At 44.3% G+C, this 13,188-nt stretch overlaps 2 protein-coding genes across 3 annotated transcripts; one reads left to right on the top strand and one right to left on the bottom strand.

The window, feature by feature from the left end:
• Positions 1–5,905: 5,905 nt before the first annotated feature.
• LOC123189328 (protein LURP-one-related 6) lies at positions 5,906–8,436 on the top strand. Of its 2 annotated transcripts, XM_044601724.1 has the most exons (4): positions 5,906–6,143; positions 6,231–6,287; positions 6,629–6,871; positions 8,098–8,436. In XM_044601724.1, the coding sequence occupies exons 1-4, from the start codon at positions 6,063–6,065 to the stop codon at positions 8,227–8,229; spliced, it is 513 nt and encodes a 170-aa protein (XP_044457659.1). In that variant the 5' UTR covers positions 5,906–6,062; the 3' UTR covers positions 8,230–8,436. The 2 variants fall into 2 exon arrangements, with proteins under 2 accessions (XP_044457659.1, XP_044457658.1); XM_044601723.1 differs by having other exon boundaries at positions 5,917–6,287.
• Positions 8,437–8,924: 488 nt separating this feature from the next.
• Positions 8,925–11,963, bottom strand: LOC123189327 (pentatricopeptide repeat-containing protein At2g06000). The gene is made up of 2 exons (XM_044601722.1): positions 10,067–11,963; positions 8,925–9,520 (listed from the first exon to the last, which is right to left on the bottom strand). Exon 1 carries the CDS (start codon positions 11,812–11,814, stop codon positions 10,168–10,170), a length of 1,647 nt encoding a protein of 548 aa, XP_044457657.1. The 5' UTR covers positions 11,815–11,963; the 3' UTR covers positions 8,925–9,520; positions 10,067–10,167.
• Positions 11,964–13,188: the final 1,225 nt, after the last annotated feature.

Here is a 13,188-nt window from a genome sequence, read left to right on the forward strand (position 1 = left end):
TAACGGGCAGATTCGTGGGGACCTATAAAAGGGGGTCTTCTTCCCCATTGAACCTTATCCTTTGAGCTCGTGTTCTTCCCCCATTGTTGACCTTGTTCGAGCTTGATAACTCTCAATCCCTCCATGGATTCTTGCTTGTTTTTTAGGGAAAAGAGAGAGGAGATCTAGATCCACATTTCCACCAATCTCTTTTCCCTCTATGTGAGGGGAACCCTTTGGATCTAGATCTTGGAATTCTTGGTGTTCTCCTTATTGTTCTTCCTCTCATTTTCCTCCCTAGCATTAGTTGCTTTGGTGGGATTTGGGAGATAAGGACTTGGGCACTCCGTATGCCCTTGCCATTGCATTTGGTGCATCAGTTTGAGTTCTCCACGGTGATATGTGGAAGTTACAAGTTGAGAAGCTTATTACTCTTGGGTGCTTGGTACCCTTGAGCTTGTTCCTCTTCGGTGCTTGGGCGCCCAAGACGGTTGGTGGTGTTAGTAGGACTAGGAAAGGGGAGTCCTACTCCTACTAGGACTCCTCCTCTCCTGGTGCGCCCCAAGGGTCGGCCGGCCTCCCCCCCCCCCCCCCCCCCCCCTTGCTCCTTTATATACGGGGCAGGGGCACCCTAGGACACACAAGTTGATCATTGATCTCTTAGCCATGTGCGGTGCCCCCCTCCACCATAATCCACCTCGGTCATATCGTTGCAGTGCTTAGGCGAAGCCCTGCGCCGGTAGCTTCATCATCACCGACATCACACTGTCGTGCTGACGAAGGTCTCCCTCGACACTCAGCTGGATCGAGAGTTCGTGGGACGTCACCGAGCCGAACGTGTGCGGATCACGGAGGTGTCGTACTTTCGGTACTAGGATCGGTCGATCATGAAGATGTACGACTACATCAACCACGTTGTCGTAACGCTTCCTCTTTCGGTTGATGAGGGTACGTGGACAACACTCCCCCCTCTCGTTGCTATGCATCACCATGATCTTGCGTGTGCGTAGGATTTTTTTTTTGAAATTACTATGTTCCCCAACAAATAGTAGCAACCAAAATGAAGAGGAAGCATGCGGGGTCCCAGATGGTTTGTTTGACATTTCACTTGAGCAGAATCAATGGCCATAATTGGCTGAGGGCCGAGTACTTTTTGTCTGGTTATACATACCCTGCCTACTTGTTTCGGTGATGCTTTTGCATGTTCGAATGGTTTTTCCATCAAAAATTTTATGACATAGAAGCAAATAAACAATTTTTCAAGCAATGAATGAAGGGCACAAGGATGCCTTGGCAAAGATCATGACATGTTGTGTGATCCTACAAAACATGATCATCGAGGTAGAGAGGATATGTCCAGCCCAATGGTCTATGAAAATGTTGGCACAACTGTCAGGCTTCGTAGGCACACAAACCGCATTCAAGCATTTCTCGAGGCGTACCAAAAGATTGAAGACCGGGCTCCATGATCAGCTATGTGGGACCTCATTGGAGCTAGTTGGGAGATAGTGCGTTTATATTTCTTTAAAGCTTTTTTACTTGAAATTTTTGTTTAATTGGATTACTTTTTGTATTCAGATTAATGATTTGTATTAGTATTTATTGAATTTTTGAATTTTTCAATCTAAATTCAAGTAGTAGAGTAGATAGAATAAAACAGAAAATTAATATGGAGACAACATTATCGTGACTTTGAGTTTGCGCACAATCTCCGCAAATCTCCAAAAAAATATTATGAAGCATGCTTCATACACACTATGGAAGCTAGAAATTAAGGCGAAAAATATGAAGCATGCTCCATACGCTAGAGTTGCTCTAAGTTTAAGGAAAAGATTGTTAACATGTTTACACCTAAATCAGATTCACTAGTACTAAAAAATTAAAATAATTTATAAACGTTTAATTAGTTTATTGATGGTTTATAGAACATGGAAACAACCAAATAAATACCTATAAATACATGATGCAAAAGGAACAAAGATGAGTAAAGAAAAAAGGAAATTCAGAATAGAAAGGAAAGAAAAGTAAGCAAAACCAAAATATTAAATAAATAAACGGGGGAGTGGGGATAGCATTCACCTTAAATGGGTCGCACCAAATCCATAGTAGTGGGGCGACCACACACATGAGGAGGCTAGTTAGAGGGTACCTGATGCGGAGCATCCTTCCATCATCCCCATGGACTCTACACCAACACATCAAACACCACGTGGACCGATGACAAGAGCTCGAGCACACGCAATGGTAACCGAGGTGAACTCCTTCCTATTTGACATGCATACGAACTCGAAGGCAACTTGGTTACTACCTCACCAAAATGCTCTATGTATCATTAGGTACGAAGAAGGACACTTCCAAGCAGCTGAGGAGCACCACCAAGTAGAAGGAGAAGCACCCCAAGTCACCAAGGAAGAAGGAGGAGTCCCACAGGAGCAGGGCGGGAAGTCCCAGGCGACCCCGTGTGCACGGGCCCCCGAAACCCCATGTCCACGGGCTACACCGGGAGCTACGGCTGTAGCACCCTGTGTGCATGGGCGTGTACCGTGCGCACGGGCCCTACATGATGGTCGGCTGAGATCTGGTTTTGGGCCTCCACTTCATCCACCTCGCCCCCAAGCCTATATATTTTGTACCTAGGGTTATGTTTAGACTTAGCAAAGTATTGGATAGACATTGAGAGAGCTTTGCTCATCTTTCCCCTCCTCTTGGAGATCAAGACCCCTCTAGGGAAGAACCCTAGTAGATTATTAAGGCCTCCTCTTGGAGAAGATCAACACCAAGACCTCGCCTCCTTTGGAGTGGGAAGAACTTTACCCTAGTGCTATTTTCCTTCAATTGTTCTTGTATGCTTGTGGATCTCATGTATGCTATTCTAGTGGATGTGTGATTTGGGTTTTGTTTGAGTTTCTCCCCTTGTGTTCTTGTGTGTTCATCAATTTCCCCACCTCCAAGTGTGAAAAGATCCCCTCTAGGGTTTCACCCTACAATATCTTGGTATCATGAGCAAGGTTGATTCACATCTTGGAACCCATACCCCCCATTTGCTAGCTTGATTTTGTTGTTTTCGAGCATAGGTGTGCTTTTGCGAAACCGTAGGAATCCTTCGCCACGAAGCATAGGTGTGCTCCCCCTTGGTGAGGTACATACAACCGAAAGAAAAAAGGTGAAGCATGTGTGTGCTTCATCACAGAGCACAGATGTGCTTCACGCGAAGTGTAGGTGTGCTCCGAAGGATGGAGCGCAGGTGTGCACAAAAGGGGGGGAAATAGGTAGTGCACAAATGCGCTTCAGATGGAGCACATATGTGCTTCATCATGAAGTGTAAGTGTGCTCCGACGGATGAAGCACGAGTGTATCCTGAAAAGAAAATAAAATGAAGCACGGACGTGCTCCGTGGACAAGCACATAGGTGTGCTTTGTCGTAAAGCATGTATGCTTCATTGGGGCACAAGATGTGCTTCGCTACAAGCATAAGGTGTGCCTCATGGTGAAGCACAACTATACTTCACGTGGCGGAGCATATCCACATCAAAAAAGAAAAAGGAGAAAAACCTACACGATTCTCTCTCCTTCCACCACATGTCAAACACGGAGCACACGGGAGATTGACACTGGCGCGCGACGCAAAGAGCTATGCTGAATAACCCTTAACCGTGATTTTGCTGAAGCAATCACGAAAAAAGATGGCAAAAAACAAGGCCATGAGAGATTGCATGCATGTCTCTCGGTGAGCCGGCTTTCGAAAAGCACTAACCGTCACGTGTAAATGTAATCCATTTTGTCACGACGGTTTAGACTCGAGAGTTTTTTTCTAGAAAAACGAGAGAGGGGAAAGAGAATTCTGCGTAATAGCTGAATGTGAGTCTCTCCTTAACCTAACTCCTATGGCTTAGCATATTGTTCAACGACTGTCGTAAAGATTAAGCTCGTGAACTGCTTCCAGAGTTCTCGTCTAGTTTCCACGTTAAGCTGAGCCCGATCACATAAACTCCATTCGTCACCAATCCAGACTCACACTCACAGAGACACCAGGCGGATGAAGACGAAAAGACTCTTCAAGTTTCGTTTAGCAGGTGGTTGATTAGCCCCAAAGGCTCGGTGAGTAGAGTTCATCAACCATTCCTCTTGGGAACTCTTGCCTACAGCTTCACGCCTTCACTTGCCAGAAATGGTTGACAACGTGCTACCGCCCCCTTCACCTTTCCTGGCCACAAGTGGTCCGGGTTAGGCAAGAGAACCTTTAGGTTAGGCACTTCATACCAAAGATTTCTACATGTTCAAGTTCCAACAAGCAGAACGGCCTCGCCTTGTGCTTCACCAATGATCCAGGTACAGAGGACAAGATCCAACAACTAATGGTTCCTGTTATTAAGAATGGTTGGCCATTGAAGAACTGATATAGGAAGGAAGACCAAATATATTCACCCGTTGCTCAAAACTTCAATAGGCCACCAGAAATTACCGGTGAACCAGCAATATATTATGGTGAATCCTTTTCACCTCAAGTTAGATATGCATCAAGAACAGGATATATAGTGTACCTTTTCTTGAGATTCACACCTCAGAAGTCAAGGATCCTGAGATTCTACAGCTCCAGTCACAGCATGAGTGATTGCATGAAAGGGACCTTCGGTCGAAGGAAAACATGTCAACAACAATAAAAGGGCCTAATGCAAACAGCGGCCAAATAAATAAATAAAAATCTCAGCATATGGAGCACACAATGAGAACATGCAAAGATATAAAACTGCAAGTGCAACAGAGAAAAAAAATGATTTCACTGCACGTCTACCAGTCGTCTCAAGGGACCAATACTAGAAAGGGACGAACCATTATAAAGTTTACAATAATATAAGCAGAAAGATGGGCATCAAAAATTTGACAGTAACAAGATGTGAAGCTTCCCGTATACTGTTCGCTATGCCATCCCTCTCATGCTTAATTTGGCAGTTTTCCTTGTACGGGTTATATCTTGATCAACCATACTTCTGCCAATTATGCATTACCTTACCAGAAAGACCTGGTTGTCTATATTCATGACCTTCATCCAAACTTTTCTTCCTGCTCACCGCCCAACACATGTCAGCTTGCATCCTAATCCACATGTTAGCTTCTTCTCATTATATACGCAATGCTTTCACCAATCCAGGGATTGCAAAAATTCCTGACAGATTGTTAATTGCTGAACAAAATACATTACTCATACAATGATGCAATCAGATTAACAATAGCCATGGATAAACCTCAGGACAGAAAAATAAAAGCATAATTATTGATCACTTGGGATTATGATTGCTACTCTAGTAGAATACAGGTGCATGTACCCAGAGGCCAAGTACTTTTCAATGTACATGGTAACACAAGACAAATCTCGTCCAGAAGCGTAAACTAATATCATGCTTTCTAGTCAAATACTACCTCTGCAACTTAATATAAGATGTTTTTTAACACTATGACAGTGTCAAAAAACGTCTAATATTAAGTTACGGAGGGAGTATTAACTTGGCCATACGCTTGCATGGTCCTTGCAGACATAGTCCCTACTCAATTCACAGTTTCACACCCACAGGAAAGACCACTGAAAAATGGTACACTGGCCCCTTAGATTTCTACAAAGTTCAGGCAACATATATAATAGTTCGAGCTAAAAGGAACAAAAAGTGGTGTACTCGATAATCTGCATTAGAGTGTATATGCATGAGAAGCGCCCACAAAGAAAACCGCATAAATATGGACATTGCTTGAGCAAGAAACTTCTGAGAACTAACACCAATGATGATGCTTCAGGAAAGTTGGAGAAAGTCTATTCAACCAGACCAGGCTTTCAGGAATCGCTTTATGTGGAGAGAGCCTGCAGTGATTCCATTGTAAAGAAACTCTTGAACCACCACACCTACTGCATCCTTCTCCTTGCTTCTTAGCTTGGCTTACCATCTTCTCTAAAACAACCGTGCTCTGCCCCCCAATATAAGTACTCACCTGCTGGCCAAACAAGATGCTAGAAGCCAGGTAGACACTGAAACAGGAGTTTGGGCAGAGTAATAGGGCCACCTCTCTTTGGTCTGTGTGCAGTATCAAGCGAAATGGACAACAGCATGCCTGTAGTCAGTAAGATGTATTGCTCAAGCACTCCAGCGGCGCTGATGATCAGGAGAAGACCCATGGTAGTGAATGGCGGTGGTTTTGTTGTTACTGACTTTAGTCATAATGTTGTTTTCATTGTGGATGGTTGTGGTATACTTGGATCTAAGGGGGAGCTCATGGTGAAAGACAGTGATGGAGAACAGATACTATTCATTTCTAGAAAGGTAATACATCATAAGTTGCTGAATAGTAACTCGTAGATAGGCTTATTTTCTCTATTACCAGTTGTTTGAAGTGCTTCACCTGAATTAAAAGCTAATCGATTAGGACTGGAACTATTTGCTCCATGAATTTATTCTGATTCCTATGTACTTATTTATGTTATTCTACCGTGCCCAGTCTACCTCTTTATTTTGGTTGGGGGGGGGGGGGGGGGGGGTTGAATAGTGAAAACTTAACTGTTGACAGCCAAGACAAACACAAATGATCTCTCTCACTCATGTCCGTATACCCTATATTTCTTTGAATATCACCAGAATGAAACTCTCTGTGTGCTCCATTACAGGGAGGAATTGTACAGGCTCTAAGCACGCGGAACAAATGGAATGGGTACTCAATGGATTACCAAGGGAAAAACAAGTTGGTCTTTAGCCTAACTGATCCCAAATCATGCATAGCAAAAGGTGCACCGGTTAGAATTCACATTGAACCAAAGAGGCACTGCAATAATTGGGATTTCGAGATCTGTGGATCTTTTGCAGATAGGAACTGCACAATAATTGATTGCACTGGAAAAATAGTGGCGCAGGTATGCCATCCATACCTTGATAATTCTTCTACAAGCAATACATTCTACATATGTAATTGCAGTGAATTGTATTTCTTTTGTAGAGTTCCTTTGTGTCATGTCACTAAATTACAAAGCATGTGCATATATTTGCTTCATATGGCCAAGTTAGTTGTGAACTACAGATTCCCCATGAATAATAATTAACAGAATTACTCCACGACAACACGGGACAGGATAAGCAAAGGCTATCCTAAAGTGAGATGTTGCCATGTTGGTAAAGGGATGGTGTTTATTTCCAGTGGTTTTGCTTGATTGTTATTGTTGAGATCGAGAGGGAGAGCAGTACCTTCAGACAGCTCGAGCTCTCTTGTCTGGTTGCCCGCGCGAGTTATGTGTGTGTGTGTGTGTGGCGGCTTGCACAGAAACTGGAGGACTGGATGCCCCCTTCTAGGTCAGCACGCTCACATGGGCTTGGGCCCTAAGTGACAAAGCTTGAGATGGGCTTGGGCCCATACCTGTTCAACTGTTATTATAAATGTCTATGCAAGTGTGTCTAGTAAAGTTTATAAGAATTTACATGCATGCCACAAGAACATACATATCTTTTGCAGATAGATACTGGCATGCCACACATACCTTCATAATCCCCTGAAAGAAAAAGTTTCTACATGTGCTTTTTCAGCAAGTTATATTTATTTTGTAAGATATATTTGTGTTATCACAAAGTTACTAGATGTGTATCTTCTTCTTTATATCACAAAGTTACTAGATGCACATCCTACTGAAACACAAGCTTGATCTAGAGCCAAGGTTGCTTAGATAAATTCACAGTTCATCCTCTACCTCATGGACCGCCAGACACGCGGATTACCACATAAAAGACACATGCGTGTGTGGGTGCGACACACCAACGCTTGATCCATCCAAGGACTGAACTCATTTGTAGAGTTCGACTGTGTTATCACAAAATTACTGAGTACATGCATATCATTCTGTCATGGATTATAATTAACAAGAATTATTCCATGACATCAGGGAAGAACAAATATGCTATCTAAAGTGAGATGTTGGTTACTTAGTAAAGGAATGTTGTTTGACTATTTCCAGTGATTTTGTTTGATTGTTGTTCTACATGTCTGTGCAAGTGTGTCTGGTAAAATGTATAAGAATTTCAGTGCATGCCACAAGCATATGTGCATTACAAAAAAGATAGAGATCTAACAAATATATTCTTCAAACTGTAGATGGGGAAGAAAGAGCTGATAGAAAGTAATGACTTCTACCACGTGACAGTGCAGTCAGGATGTGACCAGGCTTTTATCATTGGGGTGATGGCAGTTCTTGACAACATCCATGGAGAATCCACCAGATGTTAATAAAATGGATGGGTGAATTTGCTCACTTACAGCACCTACTTTAGTCTTGAAGTAGAGGTCAAACGAATGTATGTCCACTGGCAAGTGACAACATCCCACTGTATCAGGCTATCAGCTACACTGTATATTAGATTTAGCCAGTTTTCAGAAGTTAGCAAGTGATTAATTGATGATGTAGTAGTGCCAGTTTATTATATGAGCTTAACATGTGTGCTGCTCAATTATGTCTTTGACAAACAGTGGTACACACAACAAAGCAAAAGGAGCACACAAAGACACAGGCGCACATAACATTCCTGAGACAGCTTTATGAATCTATATTGACTACTCTATGTATTGAAATAACAGGTCACTGAATAACGAAGTATCTACCCATTGAACTTGGCTCAATTGAGCATATTATGCTTAATTAGCAGGATATCATGATCTTAACACTGACGTCCTACGAAACAAGGTGTTTTGCAAAGTTTTAGCAGATAAACACGATGTTTTCATTAAAATAGTTAAACCCGCGTTAGCTTTTCTGGTACTCAGTTTATGAGACTTCTAAGCCAGGCTGCTACGCGCCTCAACATGCCATACCTTATGTTGCAAAAACTAGAAAGTTGCTAGTACTAAGTAACAAATATGTTTAAGAAACAACATAACAAGCATCACAGCAGAAGGGGTAACTTGCTCAAAAAACAAAGAAGGTGTAACTGTCAAAACTGTATGCTCAGACTTGTTATTCTGTAGGCATGGTTGTAGGAAAATTGCGCACAATGTGCATGACAGTTGAAATGATCAACTACCCTTTCCTAAAATATTTTCTCTACTGGAGTGAACAATGAACAACAAGGCACAATACAAGTTAAGTACCTCTGCTAGAGGGTAAATTACTTCCATCGTGTTCTTCAACTGCTGATTCCCCCTCATTTAGGTAACAGCTCCTCCAAAACGAAGCGGGTTCTTGACAGGCAGGTTCAAGTGACTGGATGATCTTATCATCTACCCAGGGAGTCGACAAATCATACATGAGGTGTTGAGGAGCGTGTCAAGGGTCCATTGAGCAAGTGATGTAGCACTACTGCAGCTGATCAGCAGGCCCCTTGAAATTACAGCTCCACCATTTGCTTCCCTTTATGGAATTCATCGAATCACTTCAACGCATACACGGAGCACCAAGCTGCTTGTCCTTTTCTTTCTAGCACGAAATTTTGGATTAGTCTCTCAATAGTTCCATACCCTTGGTGTAACCAAGATGTCAATGGTTACATTTGAGTTCTTTTCGACTGAGTGTTCTGCAAAACCACTAGTGTAAAAATAAAAAGTCAGTATAATGCCTTCCAATATTCAATCATGTTTCAATCGAATACAGGTGCAGTACAGTTCACATGACTAGACATGTATATAAAAATCAGGAATTTCGCAAGTCAGGTCTCTAATGTCTATAGAATAAGATTAGCGTGTGCAGTAAAATATTGCTCGCAGTTTCTACGGACTCGAACAGACTATTAATCACAATCACCACCACTGATTAACGCTGCTATATATCTATGCTGAACTAAAATGTGAAGTAAACATTAAACAGGCCACTCAACCTATTAAATCAAACACATTTTGGAGAGTTAACATGATAATTATTAAGTTATACTCCCTCCGTCTGAAAAAGCTTGTCCCAAGCTTGTTCCTCAAATGGATGTATCTAGCACTAACTTGGTGCTAGATACATTCATTTGAGGGACAAGCTTTTCCGGACGGAGGGAGTACGAGTTTGTATGGAAATAGTTCAGATGTGCAAAATGTAGTAGTTAGTATAGTTGATGCAAGAGGCCTTTGATTCAAAACAAAGACTAACCAGAGCTTGTTCTTCTTATTTGGACAAGCGCCAGATGCCCCGTAATTCGCACCGAAAACAGTCAAGATGCTGTTCCTTACATTCTCCATTGTATCATTCAGCTATACAGCTACTGAAATGTCTACGCTTTGGGTTACAGGAGAAGGATCTTTCCAACTCGATGAAGCACCCCCTGCTGCAATACGCATTATATGATCCACCTCACCAGGCATCCCAGACTTTAAAAGGCAGCTAATAAAAGAATTGACTACTATACTGTCAGGGGTACACCCAGTCTCTACCATTTTATGGAAAAATGTGATGGCTTTTGCTATCCTACCCTTCATGCAGTGCCCAATTATCAAAATAGTATATGTATACTTGTCGGGATGACATCCTTTCTCTTCCATCTCCATTAGAATCATGTTTGCTTCGTCCACCTTTCCACCCTTGCACAGTACATCAATCACAGGGTTATATATAAACGCTTGTGGTGCAATGTCTGTTCTCATGTTCATTTTTTTCAAAAAATGAAGTGCTTCCCCTGATCTGTTCTGCTTACAAAATGTGTGTATTATGATACAGAACGTGTGTGCATTTGGTTGAATATGATACTGAGACATCTCAGTCCAAATCTTCATTGCATCATCAAGCTGTCCGCACCGACAATATCCATCAATCAATGAGCTAAATGTCACAACATCAGGAAGGCAGCGACGAAGTATCATTTGCTGATACACTGCCACCGCATACCCCATATTCCCAGCCTTGCCATATCCATTGATTAGCACATTGTATGTGACCACATTGGGTGATGTCCCACACGCAACCATGTCATCGTATACTGCCATTGCATCCCCCATCCTGCCAGCCTTACAGTAACCTGAGATTACTGAGGTGTATGTCACTACATTGGGCTTGCAAACACCATCTCTCTGAAGCCTCCTCAACACCTCACGACCCTTACTCACCTCCTTTGCCCTGCATAGCCCATTCACAAGAATATTATGTGTGACAGTATCTGGTGAGCAACCAAACTCATCCATCCTTTCGACCAACTCGAGCGCTTTTTGAACATCCCCCACCTTGCAAACCCCCTTGATGATGACATTGAAGCTCCACGCGTCCGGAGAATATACTCTCCCCTGGATCCACCCCTCAAACAATGCCACAGCCTCCTGCACCCGGCCACGGCCAATGAACAAGCCCATGAGCTTGTTATATGCATACGCTTCAATGGAACAACCAAATTGGGATGCCTTTGAGAGCAATGCTGCAGCGGCATCAAGAAGGCCTGCAGTGGCGCAGGAACCGGACAGGAACGAGAGAAAACGAGCATTGGGAAAGTAACCAGACTGGTCCGTCATTTGGTCGAACAGTTGGAGGGCATCAGTGTGGCGGCCGGACTGGCACATCAACGAGATGACGTAACGGTAGGAATGAGCGGACGGGGGGATGGCGAGCTGGGAGTGGGGGGAATGCAGCGCAGAGAAGAGGTGGAGCGTCGAGGAGGCGCAAGGCGCGTGGCGGAGCGCGGCGGCGGCGGCGACCTGGGAGGGCGCGAGGCGGCGGAATGCCGGGAGGTAGTGTGGCAGGAGTAAGGCGGCAGTCGCGAGCGCCTTGGCGATCCAAAGCTCGGCGTCGTGCAGGGGCGGGTCCTGCGGCGGCGGGCGGTCAATGGGGTTGTAGGAGTGGAGGAGGCGGAGGAGGGGGTGGCGAGGGGGCACCCGGAGCTGGAGGAGGCTGTGTAGGAGGAGCTGGGGAGGCATCGGAGAAGGCGGCGGCGGAGGGTAGCTTGAGAGGAGGAGACGTCGCGGCGGCGGTCATGGAATCACGGCGATGGGGGGAGGCGGCGTAGGCCGCATGGTGGTGCGTGTGGGAGGGAGAAGAGGGTTTGGCCCCTTTGGGGCTTTTCTGTAAATCTGTACTGTGCACAGCGCTCCAACGAGATCTAATATGAATTTGATTTGAAGCACACATCCACTTGTTTCGCTTGAATTCGAGTCTGTGTTACTTAAATGGTTTTGAAGAACTTATGAAACAGTAGATTATTTGGAATGTGGTGTTGTTGTTTTTGCGAGAAAACTTGCAATCTATTCATCAATCGTCAAGGTGATACAAAAAACACGAGAAGTAAAATTTACATCCGGATCCAACCACCTAGCGACGACTACAAGCACGAGAGCGAGTCGAAGGCGCGCAGCCGTCATCGCCCCCCCCCCCCCCCCCCCTTCCTCCTTCCTGTCGGAGCCGGGCAAACATTGTTGTAGTAGACAGTCGGGCAGTCGCCGTGCTAAGACCCCATACGACCAACGCACCAGAATAACAACTGTCGCCGAGAGAAGCGTAGATCGGAAGGATCCAACCTGCAGACACGCAAATGTAGATGAACGAAGACCGGATCCACCAAGAGAAACGCCGACCGAATCCTACGAGATCTGCCAGATACACACCTCCACACGCCCTTCGACGACGCTTGAAGCATCGTCGGGATGGAGGCTAGGCGGAGGGAACCTTATTCCATATGCAAGAAGTCCTCGCCGTCTCGTCTTCTTGAGCATGACACAAACCCTAGCAATAACTCAGAACAACACCTAAAATGAAGCTCTCTCGCCGGTAAGGGTCGGGATCCACCACGCCTCCATGGTCCAAGGACCATAGGAGACGAGGCGGACCGGCGGCAGTGGGAAGCAGGAAACCCTATATGCGAGTTCGCAAGAGGGTGTTGTTCTTGTACGAATTGTTTGCCAATGATATGAACATGGATTCCAACGAACTTTCAAAAAAATGGATAAAACTCATTAATATTAATAGGATCAAAATCAAATCGAATTCACGTGTCGAATACCAATACAAACTGTTATATCATCTCTGTGAACTTGCGGCACTATGATTTGCACATAAAGATGGCAATGAACTAGGGTTTGCATAGGTATGCAAATATTGAACCATGCATGTGCCGAGGAAGATGTGTGTTAATTGTACATGAAGATACACATAGCATAAAATTGTGTCCATATCTAGTCAGGTTCCTCAAACTGGTCCTAAACGTTCAGGTTGACCGACACTATAGGGAGGCCCGGACGGGCTCGGGGGAGGTCTGGACGTGTCCGGCGTGTTTGTCACGTCAGATTCGACATGAA

The sequence above is a fragment of the Triticum aestivum genome, chromosome 2A (genome assembly GCF_018294505.1).
Source record: "Triticum aestivum cultivar Chinese Spring chromosome 2A, IWGSC CS RefSeq v2.1, whole genome shotgun sequence".
Classification (NCBI taxonomy): Eukaryota; Viridiplantae; Streptophyta; class Magnoliopsida; order Poales; family Poaceae; genus Triticum; species Triticum aestivum.

What these genes read in the sequence shown, in the direction of transcription:
- LOC123189328 (XM_044601723.1), top strand. Translation starts at nt 6,063, where the DNA reads ATGGACAACAGCATGCCTGTAGTCAGTAAGATGTATTGCTCAAGCACT. An exon ending in TACTATTCATTTCTAGAAAG is followed by an intron (nt 6,288 to 6,628) that starts GTAATACATCAT and finishes GCTCCATTACAG; the next exon opens with GGAGGAATTGTACAGGCTCT. An exon ending in CTGGAAAAATAGTGGCGCAG is followed by an intron (nt 6,872 to 8,097) that starts GTATGCCATCCA and finishes TTCAAACTGTAG; the next exon opens with ATGGGGAAGAAAGAGCTGAT.
- LOC123189327 (XM_044601722.1), bottom strand. Translation starts at nt 11,814, where the DNA reads ATGCCTCCCCAGCTCCTCCTACACAGCCTCCTCCAGCTCCGGGTGCCC.